The following is a 19,688-nucleotide window of genomic DNA, read 5'->3' as shown; positions in this document are numbered from 1 at the left end:
ATCTGTTATAGTGCTGGGCAGATGAGAAATAACCTTGTAAACATTCTCCAATCATTTTTTATTTGTTATTGCTTTTGTTTTGCAGAAACATTCTTGTGGTTATAATCGTTCTTGTTGTGCTGGGGTTTTTTAATTAATTTTTCTATAATTTCTCTTCTTCATAGCATTCCCCAATGATTGTATGCACAGTCCTGTGTTGTAATAAAAATGTGCAATATTGTATAGATCAGTATGTGCAGTTTTCATTGATAATAATAATAAATTAATAATTCTTCTATTTTTCTAGCTCCCTAGATTTGAAATATTTTAAAATATTTTTAGTGTGCTCTTTCGGTAGATTGTAATTTTTTTTAATGTAGCATGAAATATTTCCATAACATGTAAACACAAATGATTTCTAGTTTAGTATTAAAATGGGGATAAAAATAAGCCTCACAGATCTATATAGCAGAACTGAATTAAATCCCCAAAGTGAGCATGATCAGACAGAAGAGTGAAATGTCAGACCTGGTGTAACCCACTTCATTATGCCTTGTTTTCACAGTGCTCACACAACAGTGGATGGTCTTAAACATGGTAATTGAATAATTATGACTCAGGATGTTCTGCCTTAGGGCACAGTTTCTGCTTTTCCTGATGTGGCAAATAATGTACTATGTCATTTTGCATTAGGAAACACAGCAGCCAAGCTCTGTGCACTTGTACAATTGTCTGCAGCACCGAGCTAAAGCACAGCCCTCCAAAACCACCTCTGTGGAAATCCAGATATTTTAGGAGCCTTTCACATATCCTAAGTCTGGCCAATGTCTCCAAAATTTTGCATCATATAGCCTTGATGTTTTTTAGCAGAAATAACAATATGCCCACAAGCAATGCTCAGTTGTTTGAGGAGTTTGTGGCAGCTTGGTGTGCTGGTTGGTCTGTTAATGTGGCTAAAAATTGTGCCTTTTGTTAGAAATTGTATGAAACTGTTAAAAAAAGGGTGCTGTATTGAGCCACGTGTGTATGTATATTTGTAGTACTAACACTAGGGAAGTTTCTCTTAAACAAAATTTCCTTGAGAAACGCAGCTGAAATGGATGGCTCACATTAGGGTGGTAGTAGAGGCTTCCTCTTTGAAAAGTAAATATAACTTATGTCTAGGTGAAGTGGTGTTAGAAGTCCTTTAAGCGTGTGGTAAGCTGCAGGTCCAGCCTCTGTTGTTGCTTCATGACACATCACAGCTTGATTCTTCTGTGCTGCTGGTGAGTTTGCCAGTGATAGCTGAGGTGATGTAAAATGAGTTTGCTTATGGGCAAGGATTGCCTCAGGAGAGAAAAATAAAAGAGCTGCTTTGTGCAGCTGAGTCATACCTACCAATCTGCAGTTTGTATGTTAAAGGGCCAAAATATTGTCTGGAAATACAAGATTAACAAAAAAACCCCAGACTAAATTCAATAAACTGTGTGCCATCTCTCATCATGGCTGTGTCTTACTTCACACAATTTGGTTTTGTTTATTTTCTGCATAGCTATTAATGTAATTCTTTGATGTACAGTAGGATCAGAAACATTGCTGTATGGTTTCAAGCTATGTATAGAATTAGTAAAATCCTTGAAATTATGACAATGATCCCTACACTAAATGTTTCTTGTTATTTATTGCTAAAGCTAAATAGCCTATTTTTCTTTTCAAAAATACTACTTTATCTAAATGTCAGCTCTATATGAGAAATGAGATATTTCAGGGAAACTGTCCAATGAATGGATGAAAAATGGAATTATTTTGGTTTGGGCCAGGTGAATGTTGATCTCTGAAATGTTCAGAAGGTGCTGCAGTTCCAGGTAGCTCTCTGTTGTGTATTTTGACACTTTTTTCAGAAGAGGAAACTGGCTTACAGGTCTCTTGGCTTGTCCAGCAGTCTGTAGCCAACGTGATTCTTCAGTTCACTTTCCATCTGTATTAAAAAATCCTCTTCACTCAGCTGTGAAAGCCTAATATGCATTGGAATTAAATAGAATACATGAAATTTGGTACACCTATATGTATGGAAATTATTTGCATTCATTCTGTGTAAGCCTGACTTTGACTTGCTAAAAAAAGTTGTGTTTTATATGTTCACACTAGCTCAGCAGCCCCCTGTACACTGTAGAAAGAATAATGCCAATATCCAGCTATCCTTTCCTACTTGTAGTTGCAGTAAATGCTGGTATAATTATTACATGAGCTGGTCTGGCTGTTTAAATAACTGTATTCAGTGTATATATTATGTTAGCTTCAACGCAAGGAATTTTTAAAATATTTTAGTTACTCCAAATCAAGCTATTTAGATAGACAATATAGATAATGAATGAAAATGTAGAGGAAACATGTTTATTCTATGGGGTTTAACTGTGTTTTATCCACTCTTAAATACTGCAGTGTTCCCTTACGCAAATCCCTCTAACGAGTTAAATATTTTGTTGTGTCAATGCTCAAGAGAGAAGGAACCAAACAGCAGAATAAAATCCACTTGTCTCCATGTTGTCTATGCAAAACTGAAGGCAAAAATATTTTCTGGCACAGAACTTTAAATGTATCAGAAAAACAAATCAGAATTTCTCATTAAATGGGAACTAAACAAGGGGGACTTTTCACTGACAAGGTATGGAATGCCATTCTGGTTTAGCATAACCTGGAACTTGTCAGTCTGAGTGGTGTCAACTCTTACTCTCAGTGTGGTTCACATTGCATTTGCTGTTTTCTGAAAACTATGAAGGACCTGATTAGGGCAGGACCTGATCTCTGCTGTGTAAGTGGTTTAGAATGCAGGGACTTAATGGTAATAATTGAGATACTCAGCTGCAGTAAGCCTTGATTCATTGAATATAAATGAAGGAAAGAAGTGCAAGTAGCTCAAGCTGTGTTTCAGCATCTGTGAATTCCAATTACTTTTCTCTTTTCTCTGGACTAATTCAGGTACAAACCATTCATTTTTGAGTACTAAACTGTATAACCTGTACTTTTGTAATCAAGCAAGAGTTTTTAAAATAAAATCTATTTTGAAATCCATGCTGGAGCATATGTAAACTGATGTCAGAAATAGTGGGTTTTCAAAAAGGGATCTATTTTATTTTCTGCATAGAAAGAAATGTGACGGACAAGAAGAAAATTTAGGGTGTAGATTTTAGAAATTTGGACTCTGATACTGACTGATATGAAAGAGAAAACACAAATAGTCCCAATTTTTTTTAATTGGTATAATCACTGTATTTCTAAAATGTTGATACAACCTAAGGGAGGATTTTTGGATGTGACTGGAGCCAATTGCAAAAAAATAATTTGATAAACCACAATTTTCATATATTGATTTTTATTGAAGCACCTTTTATAGCACTTGAGTTTAAAAAACCATGTTTAAGAATTGTTGACATTTTTTGCCTTTAAAGTTTTAGAAAATTAGGTCAAAATTTCCCTCCATCAAAAACTGAGAAACTCAGAAATGACTTTTGCCTGTAGGACAGGAATGAAAGCACGTTATTTTAAAGGCCAGTGAAATATAACTGCAAGCAAACTTTTACTGTTGAAATCATAAGACTCGTTCATCAGAATTCAAATGGAAGGGAATCAAAATGTTGATAAATTAGAAAACAAATATTAGGGCAAATATTCCAATCCTCTTTAAAAATTATTCATTTTCTAATAAGGCTGTATTCTTACAATCAATTTGGAGGTGCAATGCTATTCCTGTATGAAACCAAATCTATTAGTGTAGTTTGCCTACCTTTTGTGTTTGAGCATGGACAAAGCAATAAATGTCAAATGACCACTTTGGAGCTCTTATATAGAGTGGATTTTGAATCATGAATGTTGGCAATTGTAGCTTCATGCTAAAGATGTAAATTTTTAGAAAACAAAAATGCTAGACCTTTTTCTAATTCATCTGAGTATTCATAAAATATTAAAAATTACCTGTGAGGATAATATGATTCTTTTCACTTTGAATCAGATAGAAGTTTGAAAAAATTAACATAATCAGTCACCAAAAATATTCAAATTATTTGTAGGGACCTGTTTGGAGCTTCTTACCCAGGTTAAAGTAGCTCCTGTGTACTGACCCTCAAAAATGGCCACATAGGACATGAAGGACAAGATGTGGTTAAAGTAACCTGTGCCTGTGTATATTTTTAATTTGGTAATACTCATTTTAATAATCCACTGAGTGGGACTGTTCAGTCTCCCTCTGCCTCTCATCAAGGTGTCTTTGCTGCTGGATTTTTCATATTGGCTTCCCCTAATACAAGTGTTAGGGCTGCACATAAGAAAAATCACAGCTGATGCTGGTCTTTCAGACCTGTATGCCGGCACTGCCACGCTGCCTGCCTCTAAATAAACTGGATTTATACACTGGTATGAAGTGTGGTTGTAAGGAATTGCTATACAAAACTGCATGAAAAGCTCCAAACTCCTCCTAACCTGGTAGAGGAAAATCATCCTTCTGATGGCCTTAGCTGAAGGTTTGGGACCTGTTAGCAGTGTACAGCATCCCAGTGCCAAATCTGAATAGTTTGTCTCAAGCATTGCACACTGGTGGAGAAAGTCCTCCACAAGTGCAGGGGAAACTGCAATGGGGGCATTATCCAGAAATTTTTCCTGTAGTACCTTTAATGGCTTCTGTAGTCCACCTCATTTATGTGCGGCAGGGAAGGATCAGAGAATGCTTTCAGGTCATCACATGCCACCACTGCTCTTGTACTTCACACCTTTGTGGTCTTTCAGCTCACTGTCACTGACAGGAGCCTGACCTTTGCTTCACAAGAAGGAGCTGCCTCCTCTGTTGTGTCCCAGGCTTCCCTGCTGTCATTTGGCATTTTGAACCTGTGCTAGAGCTAAGATTGAGTGAGATCCTTAGCCATGTGAAAGTAGAGAAGGTTTGCTGGCCCTTAGTTAGAGGGGAGGGAGAATATAAATGTTTCCCTGCAGAAGTGAATGTCACCTTGAATTCATATGTGTTCGTTAAAACACATCTATTTAAAAGAGAAAGTTCACATAATCAAGAAATCTCTTTTTCCGTGTTAATAATCAAGCAACCACCACAGCCCCAAATACGAAAATCATGTTGAAGGGTTTGAGTATTACATTTTGGAATACTTCCTCAATTCCAAATAACTAGGGAAAATTAATTAACCAAATCGTTGTCATGCTCTTTTAAAGGAGCTCCTGAGGGCAAGTCGTTACTTTGAATGCACTGTGATAAATACAGGTATGCTGAGGAAAATTATTGAGATGTGTGGCATCTTTAACTCATAGATATTATCTTTGGTTTCTTTTGTCTCCCGATAAAGAATGTTATTGGTTTTTTTTCTTGGTAAAAAAATTTCGATTAATGAAATTCCAGCTGTCTTGCACATTATGGTGATGTAGATTTGAAAATTTAGCACATGCCTGTATAAAAAAAAAAATCTATTAACACATAGCAGGTTCCTTGACATTTTAAACCAATCCAGCTGGAAACAATAGCAGAAGACAAGTCCACACTGTTGAAAAATTTAGGGCTCTTTCTAATGCAGGTAAAAGATTCCTATGCAGAAAGGGACATACTGTTGCAGAATATAAGAATGTCTGCTGTTTTCAGTTTTGTAAGAGGAATGCCATGAATATAGTGTTGTATTCATTTGCTCTTTATACAAACTTTATAAGACTGCATATAAAAAGGAGCCAATTAAGATTCTAGGTAAAAGATAATACTGTCTCTTAAGTTTTTGCTCCAACTAACCACTCTTAATATCATGTGAGACTTTCTAAAAAGTAGCAGTCAGAAATTCTGATAATTTATTCGTCCCTAAGCATTTTAATCTGATACAATTATTTAAAAAAACCCTTTAAGACTGCCATAAAAATGCTATTAGAAGTTCACTACTTAAAATCCTACCAGCAAAGTCAAGCCTGGGGAGGAGACAAAGGAATGGGAAAGATGACCTTGACTTGCCTAAAGCTTGCAATGTTTAATTTGGAAATGGGCCATTTTAGAGGAAAGCAGGTAAAAGCAATGCACACGTAATTCCAATGTGCACAGAGACTGTGGAAATATACTTTTGGAAGTCCCTGCTCATTTTGGTGAACTAATCATTGCAATATATGCATTTTAAAATTCCTACTTTCATTTTCCTGTGTTAAGGGAAGGATTTTAGGAGAAGAGGGAAACCGAATGCTGTGTGGAAAAGTGTCATTATTCTTTTTGATTCTTTCTTAGGATTTACTGTGGGTAGAAACAGTAAAGCTGGCTTTTCATCCTTGTTGTGCAAATTCCCCACTATGCAGTGCTAACACAAGGCCCATTTTCTGTTTGAATCTGTCTAAGCCTCTAAACAGCAATTTAAATGATGCACAGTGCTTGTGATCATATCCATAGCAAAGGGATGAATTCGTAATATAAAATGTTTTGTGAAGTTGCATCTGTGTATGGTCCTTCATTGCTTTCCTGTGCTTCACTGTGATTTAAGTTATTGCACTGTCAGTGTCTTCAAATAACCATGGCAAATTCAAATTTAAAGTCTGTCAGTTGGAAGGCAAATTCTAACAATTTACTGATGGTGGTTTTACTTTAAGGTAGCTAGCCTATGTCCTAACCACATACAGTTACAATAGCACTCCCCTGGTCTACTCATCTGTTTTAAGGATTTAACTGCAGAGGTAAATCACTGTGTGAGTTGGATGTATACAGAAAAGAGTCTGTAGAAAGACAGTGACTGCAGAATGGCTAAAAATATGTTGAGTACGTTGCTTCCTGAAATAAGGATGTGGATGTTGGATCAAAGCAAATGGAAGAAACTAAATGTGTTTGGAGTGTTTGACCCAGCTGAAGTGGCTGTTCAGACAAGCCTTCCATTCCTATGACACAAAAGTGCTGTGCTTCCCTCTGACTGTGTCATTGCCACAGTCCTGTACTTGGCTGTCCTCTCTGTTGTAAATTAAAATAGATGAAAGCTGTCGAGCCAAGCCTGTGATAGAGGCTAATTTGATGTGATATAATTGATGAACTCTAAATCGTCCCACTTCTCTCTCCTGAAACATTCTGACTGGAGCTCAAAATGCCAGGGTGCTTTGATTTACACTCTGTCACTTTTATATTGAAAGTCTCAGTGTAGCAGCAGTGAGGGATTAACTTCTTCACACTATTTCTTTTTATCTGTAGAGTATGCACGCACACAGGCTGGTACAATCCCTTGTAGGAACAGTACTGGGAAAATCAGATTTCTTCATTTGCAGCTGGTTTGTGCACAAAATTATTAAGATTAATAGAGGAGCAATCTGACTTCTGCTGCTACAGATACTAGGTAGTCTCTTGGAATTAGTGTTACGCTTCTTATTTCAGAACTGACTTTTAAATTTTTTGGTGTAGTTAATGCTTGAAAACCCTCTATTTCTGAAATTCTGATATGGCTGGAATATTTTAGGAGATTGGACAGTTCTTGTCCCTTTAGCAAATCAACTCTTAAAATAATTCTCAATAGAAATGTTTTAAGTTTCAGACTTTCTACTGTCAGCAATTTCTTGAATTTTGTATTTTCCTGTTCAAGATATTTGAACTCGGAGCAAACTGTCTTGGTTCCTTGGTTTCTTTCAAAGGTAAGGGATGCTCAGTGGTCTTGATTTCTTAGTTCTCTAGCTGCAGTAGAAAGCTTTTCCATCAGCTTTTCCTGTTCAAGTATTCTTGAGCAGCCCCCATTAAAAGTGTAGCATCTCACACCTGCTAAATCAGTTGTTTCAAACAGAAGCAACGTGAACAAAGAGGAGCTGCTTTAATTCACATTATTATTCTGATCAAACAGCAGAACTGCATCAGTTTCAGAGCCTATTGCTCCCCTGCACATGAGCTGGCTGTGCCCATTCCAGAGTGCTCAATTCTTGCTGATCTGAATGTACCATGTATGGTGAGCAAATCTGTGAAGTTCAGAATATTTCTTTGGCTAGCACCTAGATTTCAGATGGGTATCCTAGTTTTATGTTGATTAACCATATCTCTTCTCACTGAAAATGCCAAGTGGATGGGATTTGTTACAAGGAATTTCTGTACGTTTGGAGTGACCAGACTTTTTTCTGATCTTAGCTATAACTTACAACTGTGTCTTTACTAATGATTTGTAATTGAATGGCCATTGTGAAAAATACTGGGTACTAAAACTGCTGCTGGATGCAGGGGTTGAGCTAAAAATGAGGGTAATTTTTAATGAAAAGGGAGTTAACAACCTTACAACACAGGGTCAAAATTTGTAAGGCTTTTCAAGAAGGCCTTTACACATCCCAGACAGCAGCACTGTAGCATTCAGCTCCTTACAATGGGGATTCATGTGGGTCAGGGCATTTCCATCCTGAAATAGGCAGGAACACTGGTCAAGGTACCTCTTTTTGATCCCCTTTTGTACTGGTTTGGAAAGCAAAACCAGTGAGACTTCAAGTCAGTAATACAATTTTTAATAGGGAAGAGAAAAAAAAAAAAAAAAAGAAGAAAAAAACAAAATACATGCAATAATAAAAATAAAACCACTGACAGAGTCAGAATACAACCTGATACCCTGTCAGTCAGGGTGCTGGTGCAGTTTTCCTCCAAAGGGTCCAGCGATGATGTGGATAAGGACCTGGTTCTTCCTCTGGAATCCAGTGGAGAAAGGCTGCCTTTGGCGTTCTAAACCTCAGTTTTTATCTAGGTAGGAAAGGCTTGGCTCATCCTCCTGGCTGGAGCATCTCCCAATGGGATGAAGTAATCTTATCAGTTCTATAGTAGGACTCAATGGCCCATTAACAGAAGATACTTCCCACAGAGATAAGGATGATCACCCTTATCAGTGATGGCCCATCAACAGAAGACATTTCCCACAGAGATAAGGATGATCACACTTCTCAGATGGTAATAGAATATGTATGTTGTATTGTAAACCAGGACACCTTTGCAAGGCAGTGACAATGGTGGTTACTTGCTAAATACTCTGAAGATTAAAGCTTGAAAGCCTTAAAAGGAATCAGTCATGGTACATCACCAGTTTAACTTCCTTAATGGTAATATCATTTGTGCTTTAAGGAGCTTCTGAAGGATCATTTCAGGATAGTTCTATGATTGTCAGTAGTGCTGCACTTAAAAAGTTTAATTTACATTTTCACTTTATCAGTACCAGTAATCTCAAATAATAGATGGTTTTAAACAACTAGAGGCAATAATAAAGGCAAACTTCACCTTTGTTGGAGCACAGCCTGGTTTTTCTACTCAGTATTATTATTTCTCTTCTTTTATAACTTTTGTACATGTTACGATTTCATTAAAAAATAAGAAGAAATATAAGCCTTGTATTCAATGTCATCTGGAAAGAAAATCTGTGTATTTTGATCACCTGAAGTGACTATGGGGCCTGGGATCCAGGTACATTTCAGACACTTCAGCTTTTTATAAATTGGCCTAGCTCCAATTCAGTCATGTTTGTTTACAGTTGGGAAAGTAAAGGGAAACTTCCGATTTATAAAGAACTCTTGTAAAACACACAAAAGTATTGGGGGACATTTCTCCTCACTTGTAGGCAGAGAATGGTCTCCACTGCAGACAGTACAAGAAACAATTGGCTTAAATTTCAGCATGGAGATTTCATTTGGGTGCTCTGAACTTCTAGAGGGACTGTGGAACCTCCACCATTGTGGCCTTTTTAAAAAATATACATCTGCCAGAAAAATCATGGTCTCAGTGCCCTTGTGTCAGACCAAGGCACAGGGGTGGACCAAGTGATCTCATGGGGTACCACTCAAACCCGGGTTCCTTCATCAGAACATGTTTGCCATCTTTAAAGCAATTCAAATTACTTTGGGAAGAGCTGGGAATTGCCAGCTTGACATCTGTTGTTGAAGATAAGTAACTAAAGCTGGTTTTTAACAGTTATGGCAATGATGGATAATATTCATGGTGCCTCATGTCAAAAGGCCATAGCTTAACCCCACTGGTAGGAAGGGCTGATTTTTTTATTTGAAAGAAGTTTCACACTGTGACTACTTCACTCATAAAAATAGTAGTTATGTTTTTAAGTAGCTCTTTAGAAGACATTTTGAAATCATTACTTATGTGGCACCATTGTAGATGACAGAGTTCCAAGAGGTAGTTTACACCACAGGATACTTGACTCTCTCTTTCATATTCCGAAATAATTTTAAGACATATTTTAATATATTTACTTATAAACAACTGTCCTTAGGCAAATACAGAATGTCTTCTGTGGAAACGTTTCAACATGTATAATTAGTTGATCTGGCTCTTTCCTCTGTACACAGAATTACTTTGCAGAACAAGCATTTTTCAGAAATTTTCTGTCAACTGAAAATGGTTTTGCTAGCTAGCAGCAAAATATTCAACAGTTTGCTGAAAGGATTTTTTAACCCCACTCGATTAAGGATAAGAGCACAATTCTGGGATTAGCAAGGCCTACTGAAAGACTTGAGTACCTCTTTAGGAACCTTTAAAATGTTCGAGGTTACAGATCTGTGCAAATGTGCAACATGGATTCATTGTGATCCAAGTGAAAGAGATAATAGGATTAGGTCTTGTTTAGCACTTCTTAAATATTAAAGCAGGAAATTGAATTTTGAATTTATTTTTGATTCTTAGCACCCAAAAAATCTCCTCAGGCTAAAATATTCTTTAAGGAAAAAAATACGATGGATCAAACACAACTTTGTTGTAACATGATCCCCCATAAATTGCTGGCAAATGAGTGTCACCCAGAGTGCCACTTTCAATGTTCTAGAGATGGGAATTCTATTCCAGTATCAAAAAATTCCAAAAGCTGAAATCACAGCAGATTCACATTTTGCTCTTTGCTTGCTAATGTGCAATACATTAAATATCTGTTCCTTGGATCTAGCAACAAAATGACCTTTTCAGGGCTCATCTTTTTTTCTGATTTTTGATTTGTTCAAGGGAAATTGCAGACGACTGGTATTTGGTTTCCAAAAGGGATACATAAAAACTTGACCTTTTGGAACTGTTATTTTTTGGGGATGTGTACACTGTATTTTAAGTATGTCTTAGCTGTTGTTTGCTGGACTATGTCTAGTTTAAATAACCCTTCATTTTATTCAGTATAAAGCTAGGACAAAAAGTATAGCTCCTCTCATTTTTTTCCCATGACAGACCTTTGCACACGCCTCAGAGCACCTGTTCTTCAGGCAATCTTAAAAGAAAGTGACATGGAATAGGCCCTGGTATCTCAGGAAGTTTCTACAGACTCTATTTTGCAGTGCAAATAGCACGTTATACTATGTCCATCACTGTAATATCTCATTGCCTACCTGAATGCACTCTTGTGTCAGGGCACTTTCCACTTAGCATGGTGGGAAATGAGGCAGAGGGAAATGATTGTTTAGGAAGTTCATGATGGAGGGAATGACTGAGTTCAGATTGTCAGACTGCTGTCAGAACTGCGGCTATTCCTGCTGCTTGGTTTCCTCTGCCAGCTTTTACCCATCTCTTAAAATCACTGTACCTCATGCAGTCATGGAATGGTGAGCTTATTTCGCCTAAAACCCAACAAAAAAGTTTAATGACTGTGATCTGACTTCCCAATGAAAGCTGTTGATTTGGATATCAACCAAGTCAAATAGTTTATTCTACATGTAAATGAGAAATTGCTCTCCTTTCCAGCCATATAAATAGCCAATTTAATCTGAAGTGATTTTCAACACCAAGAGTTACAATGAAAAAATTTACAGAGAAGGCAAGCTTTGTCTTCTGCAAGTTAAAATGAATAATCAGAGCTTCATTAAAATATCACTATGTATAATTCAGTTTGAAAATGAGAACTTAAGATTTGGGAAGAGAATTAAATGTTTTTCTAACTAAAATATCTATGTTCCATGCAGATGCGTGTAAGTCCATGTAACTTACTTCTGTTGATTGGCTGTAAGAACCCTCAAGAATATTCAATGAATGGGTAGATTTCATTGCTTAGATAGGCTCTGGTTTTCCAGGACTGTCCATTTACATGCAGTCTTAATTTTTTTAAACCTTGGAGCTTATCAAATACAGTGTGATCAGGAATTCGTCACTGCAACTCTCTGTGAAGTTTTGACATTTTTTTCTCCTTGCAAATACTTTCCTATAAAACTCAGATTTAATGCATGGCATTGTTAACACTTCGGCTGTAGCCTTTGGATGTTACTCACATCAGCAGTTGACAGTACAGAAGCAGCAAAGGAGGTGACCAAGTTGTAACTGAAGACAAGTCAGAGCTGCAGGATGAATAAGCAGAACAGGAATTTCAAATTAGACATTTGGAAAATCCTTGTCACTAGGAGGGTTGTGCAGCACTGAACTAGACAGCAGTTTTCAGAGAGTTGCAGAATTACCATTTTCCTGGTTTTCAAAATTCACCTTGACAAAAGTCATACGTGTCCTTGTAGCACGTTGATGGTGATGTGATCTAGGAAGAAAGCCAAGCCCATCTAAGATGTCAAGAAAAACTGAAAAGCCTAGGCAGCTGTTGCTGTTAAAATAATAGAACACTTTTTTGCCTGCCGTATCCTTATTTCTGCAATAGTGTACTGATACTTCCTGGCTCTGTTTGGCAGTCAGAAGCCTCCTGAACATTTTTTCTGGTGTTAGCCACCTCTTACTCCAACCCCAGTGTCCAGCTGCCCCGTGACCCTGGGCATGCACACTGGTCAGTGCAGCCTTTATGGCACACTCCAGGTACCTTTGGTTGCCCATGGACTACAAGAGCTCATTAGAGGTGCCAAACAGAAAGATCTTCAAAAGGATTGCTCTGTTCATCCTATTGTGGCACCAAATGGCCTCTTCCTTTTCAGCTCTCCTAATCTATCAGTCTCTCAAGAATGTCTGCTGCTGTGTAAGAAAGAGAAAGCACACCTAGTTCCTAGTTCCTAACAACTCATGCACTTTATTAGATTTTTTTCCAATCAGGGTTTTTCCAGGGCAGTTTTGCTGGAAGGTGAACAGTGTAGAAAAGCAGTACTAGTCAGAAGAATAGTATCCAAGAAGAATAATATCCAATTCCACATGAGAGAGCAAGTCTTAAAGAGGGAAATTAAAAAAAAAACCAAAAACACCAAAAAAAAAAAAATCCTGAAAAGAAAAACAAACTGCTAACATTTCCTAAAATGACTTGAAACATGCCAGCCTGAGCTTGTTTGAAATATTATATTCTGTTAATGCTAACTCACTGTAATATGTATTTTGCATTGAGTGTTTTATTGTACATGAATATAATATAGGCATTAAAATATTTTTAAAGTGATGTTATCAACCAAGAGAAAAAAATATCAAAACATTTCTACTTTAGTAAGAACTTTACAACAAATACATTTCCTTATTATAGTGCATATAAGATGCCATGGAACATTTTAATTTACTCCAAACTGCATTGATCAGAGGAGTAGTATCTCCCTTGAGAATTTTTTTGATCAATGGTAAAATTGAATTGCATTCCCAGGAAACTGCTTTCTTGAGATAAACTTCTAGATGGGAAAGCAGGTCCCATTTCAAAATCCTTGTTTCACAAGGACACCAGAACTCAAAATTATCATAATCTATGGGCCAGGATGTCTACATGGTTGTGCAGAATCAGCTGAATTTTCCATGATGAGGAAATAATTATGCCAAAATGGTTGGGTTTTGAAGAAATACTTTAAAATTATATGGGTGTTGAGTGAGAAATTGACCTAATTTATAGTGTCCTAGCATCTTACTGTTCTTCACTGAAGACAGCTATAATTCTATACTTTAAATGAAAAACTCTTTGGTAGGATAAAAAATAATACCTTGGAATTGCTGCAAAATAATAGAGATGTCTAAAAAATTAATCTTGTCAATAATCTTGTATTTAATGAGATTTAAAATTATGGTAGAACATGAAATTGGTTGTCTGCTCAGTCAAATATAAATGCCCATTGAATTTTTCAGCCCTATGCTGAGAAAATAATATTTTTAATTTCTATACTTAAAGAGAATATTTAGAGATATGCCTACATTCTGAATGATATGGATTAAATTTGTGATAAAATATTCGAATATTACATGTTCATACTATGTATTTATGTGTTGTCTCAAAGTGAATGTCTCTAATTACCGGAGAGGTGTGGGTTTGGGGTTTTTTTCTGTGATTTTTTTAAATTGAAGACATTTTTTCGATTTGAGTATATAAAACTAACAGCATTGTAGTTTCACTTTCCACTATCCCATGTTTATTCTGCCTCAGTTGTGATGAAATCTGTGGGGGGAATTTTTTTTTTTTTTTTTTTATCTGAGAAGGTAAGGAAGAGCTTTTTCTCTACTCATAAAATGCATGTTCAGAGAGTTTCCATGTTCCTTGCCCTATGGGTGAGGTACAGGAATTCCCCATAACTGGAACCTCTAGAACATTGTCCCAATACCAATACATGGACAGTTGAAGATGGTGGGAGACAGTGGCCTTTTCCAGCCTCAAAATTATTTTAAACATCATAACAGCTTCCTGTATTTCTCCTCATTGCATGATGTTTTTCCTGTCCTGCACCTTACAGAGAGCTTTAAAATGATGAAGAGAAAACAGCATTGCTTTGAAGATAGCACTTTGATGGGCAAATGCTCTGCTGCCAAAATCAGCAGCACTTTATGGGCAACCAAACATTTTGAAGTTTTCATTCTTGTTTACAGACCTAATTAAGAATCTTTGTAGCAGTATTTTCAAATGGCAGACTGTCAAAATTACAGTGACTGTCTTGTGAATGAAAAGGTTTTGCTGAATGCCTGACCGGGAGAAAACGGAGAAACCTACTGGCCTTAAAATCCAGAGAATATATCAAATATACATTTCTTTATAAGCTGCGTTAAATAAATCTTTTAAATGGTAGTATGTGCATATGGAGCATAGGTTGTTCTGCTCATCTGAGTATTTTCCCCAAGCAGTTCTATTTGTTTAAAACAGTGTTTGGCTTCCCATTAAAAAGTAAGCACTTGCCAATAGCTCTGCAGTCTTAGAATACTGTAATGAGTTCCATGTGGCAGGACTGTTCTAATAACACTGTTTTCTTTATTTGTTGTTATTATAAGCAGAAAAGGAGGCACATATAGTAATTTTAGGATGTAGTGACTCAGTATTTTATACTTTATATTTCTGTGGTCTTTGCTTAGTTGTTGGCAGGACTGGAGGGCCCTAGTAGTTCTTTCCAGCTGTAAAATCTATTAATAAATTACATTGATGCAAATCAATGCTGATGTAAAATCCTAGACAGAGACGACCAGTTTCATGTTGAAGGGTTAAAATCATAATTAACCATCTAGATATTAATACTTGGCTTTTATTTATTCTCAATATAAAACATGCAGTTATGCCCACAGACATATTGATGGCCCTCTTGGTGTGATATACTGGGAGCCCATTTGTGCAGGTGCTTGCTGACAAACACATGGCATGGCTATAAAACACAGCCTTGGGAAGGGACTGGCTGTGCACTGAGAGGCAACTGTTCTCTTCTGATTTCAGCATTGCAAGTGCATCTTTAAATTTCTATAGACAATCTTAAAATGCAAGTCGAGGCAAAATGCATAAGAAGCACTAAGAAATGAGTTTGTTGCTTTGTAACAGATCTTAAATCAACAGTGTTTATTAGTAAGCTGCCAGCAAATATTTGCTTGCATACATTTTATTATTTCAAAGGCTTTTATGAGCAGTATGTCACAGTGCTAGTGTCATTTACATTCAGACACCACTTTCTAATGTTTTAAGCTTTCCAGAGATAACAGGGAGAAAAGTGTTAGGAAAATGAAACAGATATTTTCTAATAAATCACTTTTGCAAGTGTTTTGTCTCTTCAAGATGCTGTGACATCCTGTTCAGCTGAAGGAACACACCACTTGAATTGCACGACTCATTCACCTTAAATATTTAATAATGCTTTCATTAGTTGCACTGAACCAGTGGAGTAAGATCTGTAATATCTACTGCTGGTCATCATTTTTATTCATTGTGGTTTAATAAGCATTATAATTACAGACTGGGGAAGACATATGAGTTAACTTTGTGGTTTTGCTTGGGACTTCTGTGCACACTGGTATGATTGGAAGGGATTATACAAGCTTTGTGAGCATAGCTGAGTGTATTCTAATATAGTGGTGCACAGTTCCCCATCCTGACACATTATTCTTCATACAAAAGTAACTGCAGAAAAGATCCTGCAGAAAATTGAGTCCTGACACTATTAACTCCATCTGGCTTAGTTGTGAAATATGAAAATTTGAAGGCCAAGTGGACTTGTTTTTGGCAGGTGTTCTAATGCATGCATTATCAGTGGAATTAGACTTCAACTATTTTTACCAACCATTTCCTACATTTGCTTGCAACTTACACAAATAGCAGAGTTATTTAGAGAGAACAGACAGTTAGGGAAGCTTTAATTTGGAAAGTTTGTCAGAGTTCAAGCTTAAAGGCCATTTGTAGGCATCATAACATTCTGTGCTCATTTCTCGAGTAAATATAGATGGTGATGATTATGATTTAGTATAACTTTCTCACTTTGATATCACAAATATGACTGTGTGCATGCTGTTTGCATTCATATGTTTTAATGGGAGGTATAGTAGGGCAGACTGATATCTGGTGCATTTTTTAATGTTTTGTTCAAACGTCATTTTTTCCTCATCAGCAACTTATGCGGGAGCGACAGCAGATGGCCAGCCGCCCCTTTGCTTCTGTCGATGTAGCACTGGAAGTAGGAGCTGAGCAAACAGACTTTCTACGAGGGCCATTAGAGGTAGGAACAGTGGTGCTGACAAGGGACCATTGTGATTTGCATATTTATATTGCCAGTCTCATCTGCATCTGCTTCTGAAACCAAGCAGCATCTGACTACCTGGAGCTGACAAGTCTCAGCTACGTGTGTTTTGTCATTTCCAAGGCGCAGAGTTTTAATCTCATGACACAAGCTGTACCAAAAGCCATTGGAGAATCCATTAGCCTGGGCTGGGGTGACAGTCAGCTCACCTGGCAGTCCTGTTGTGATGGATGTGAGGTGAAGGAATGCAGGACTTGGGCATTAAGGAGGCAGCAAATGTCATGCTCAGTCCTTCAAGCACACAGTGCCATCTAGTTAACATCTACCTTAATTAACAGACATTACAGCAAACAAACAAATTAAAGCACCTTAGAGTAAAAATTCAGTGTTGTTTTGTACACAGAGGTTTAAAGTGTACAGACTGTACTGCATGGTTGTGTTTGTAGGAGATGGCTACGTTACTGCATTCTTTTATTGCAATTGCAGTACACTGGAAAAGAAACAGTAATATGCAAAGCAAGATGATATTGGAATGGTGTAATAATGCATGAAATGGATTCTAGAAGTTTCACCTGAAACTAGAGGGGAAATTGCAATATGTGGATAATAATGAATATCTAATCTAGGTTCAGCTTTTGGGAGATGGTCCTCTACTCCTTTAACTTTATTTACAATATTTTGTTTACAGTTATTACATCACCCTATTTATGGTGAGACCTAGAAATGAGGTGTTCTAGCTCTGAAATCTTTCAAGATTGTACTCTTCATTGCTGCCAATTCTTCTTAAATTCAAAGCTTCTCTTTCTTTTCTCAATAACCAATCTAAGTGGAAGATTAAATGCAATCTACCAGTCCTCCAAGGTTCATGGAGAATGAGGAATGTGAAAAACAAAACATAGCAGAAAGAAAAAGATTCAGGTCTCGAGTACTTATCAAAGTGAGGTGCTCAGTCCTGCTATCGAACAGGAAGTCACCCCAATTTTTCTTACTGTCACGATTTAAATATTTGGAATAGATGGTGAGTAAAAATGACATATCTCTTTGAAGAAGCTGTGGTATTTGCTGACCTAAAACTAGACCCCTTTCATTCTTCTCCAAAACCACCTTTCTTCTGTCTCCTCTTGTCTTGGAACAGGAAACTCTCCAGCTCCCCAAGCTAAGGACACATTACACTGCAGTTAAAAGTTAATTCTTTTGCAGTGTGGTTTCATTGTCTCTGCACTGGTATCAGAGAAGATTTTCTTCTGTTTCCTTTTCAAATGGAGGCAGTGAGTGGACAATGAGCCATCCACATTCTAATTTTGTACATACTGATTATTTAATTAAACTTTAGAAATAAACATCACAACTTAATTGCTACATTTTCTTTCTTGTGTCTTTTATTTTAGAACTAAAAGAGGTAGATGCTACGATATTTCAATTATATTTTACAGTTTTTATTACGTTCTTTTTTTCCTAGCCAAGCATTTTCTAGCAATTGTTTAGAATTCAGAATCTGTAGTGTTTTTTCCTTAATTAATACATAGCTATACCCCGAATGAAGTCCATTCAAGATTTCCTTGGAATTATAATATACTGATCTATATCCAAAATAAGCATTGTGCTGAGGATTAAATGAATGTGATTCAAGTATTGATTGTCCTTTGGTATATATTGTGTGAAAAAATGAAGGGGCTATATTAAGCTTTTATGTGAAAGGACACTAAAAATTTTAGTTGTCATTCTTTTCATATTCTGCTCTTTCGGACTGAGGGGAATCCAGGTCACACATTTCCAGGATGCAGTGCTTAGGAGCCGAATAGTATGAAATAGCTGTCGCCTTAATCTTGTTGAATTAAATCATTAAACTACTTTAATAATTTTGTCATATCTGATGCACACTGGGAGGCTTAAAGCTAGAGATCTTTTGTGGAAAAAATGAGAATATATGGTAACTTCAGAATGTTCTGCTGGCGTTGCAGAGATCTTGCACTGATATACCAGGGGTTCCGATTTTGATGATGGTGCATTGAATTCCCTCTCCTTACACTTTAATTGACATCGTGTGTTACTTGCTGGTACTTTGGACAGTGTTGCTATACTTTTATTGACGTTGTAATAACTCCGACACTTCCAGTGACACCGCATTGATCCCTGGGCCCTTTGGGCACTGTGTAATGTCACTGAACTCTTCCAGACATTGCTGCAAGTCTCTCATTCAGCTGCACAGTAAAGCTGCTGTTCATTAATGTCACCTGGCTCACATGGTGGTGGTTTTATACAGCTCATGTTCTGCCTGAATACAGATGCTCCGGTACATGGCAGTATTCATGTGACTGCACGTGGTAATGCCAGGATGCTCTTTGGTTAACAGCTATATTTTACATTTATTTCTAAGTATCCATTGCAGCTGTTTCACTGTAGAGGTTTAGTTTGCAGTAGTAAGGCACTTTTTTACCTGGTGTTTAGAATAGATTAAAAAAACTGAAACCTCCAAGATTATAAGTACTGTACTTAAAATGGTTGCCTAGTTTAGATACCTACAATAAAACTGATAATATTTGGGCCTATTTTCAGTTAGCAGCAATTTGCAACAGATAAAAATAAAATCCTTAAAACACTACAGCGGAGAGTTGCACCTCAGTTATTTTTTTGGAGTCTCTATCAATCAGTCTATCTTTGTTAATGTTTTGCCAACAGAATGACAGTATCTCAATATTAACTCTTTCAAAAAACTTTAATCTGCATCATATTCCTCCTCTTCCCTGCTGTCTGAGTGGGGTTAAGCATTGACAATAGCCTTTGTTCTTACCCCTTTCAACAACATTATTTATCAGTTTTACCTCCTCAGGCCACCTTTACATGAACAAGTCTCATCTTGTTATCCGTTCTGTCATGTTGGCTTTATAACAGCTCTCAAATGTTTTATTGTCGGTTTAAGCTTAACA

General features: G+C 36.8%; 1 protein-coding gene across 1 annotated transcript in view; it reads left to right on the top strand.

Moving 5' to 3' along the window:
• ATRNL1 (attractin like 1) overlaps positions 1-19,688 on the top strand; it is a 431,538-nt gene that overhangs the window by 300,255 nt on the left and 111,595 nt on the right. Inside the window, exon 27 of the mRNA XM_062496081.1 lies at positions 16,633-16,740. Coding sequence (XP_062352065.1) covers positions 16,633-16,740 — 108 coding nt within the window. The remainder of the gene's footprint in view (positions 1-16,632; positions 16,741-19,688) is intronic.

Source organism: Cinclus cinclus, chromosome 7 (genome assembly GCF_963662255.1).
Source record: "Cinclus cinclus chromosome 7, bCinCin1.1, whole genome shotgun sequence".
NCBI lineage: Eukaryota > Metazoa > Chordata > Aves > Passeriformes > Cinclidae > Cinclus > Cinclus cinclus.
The sequence above is the reverse complement of the archived record's forward strand: the minus strand, read 5'-3'. Positions and strand labels throughout refer to the sequence as shown.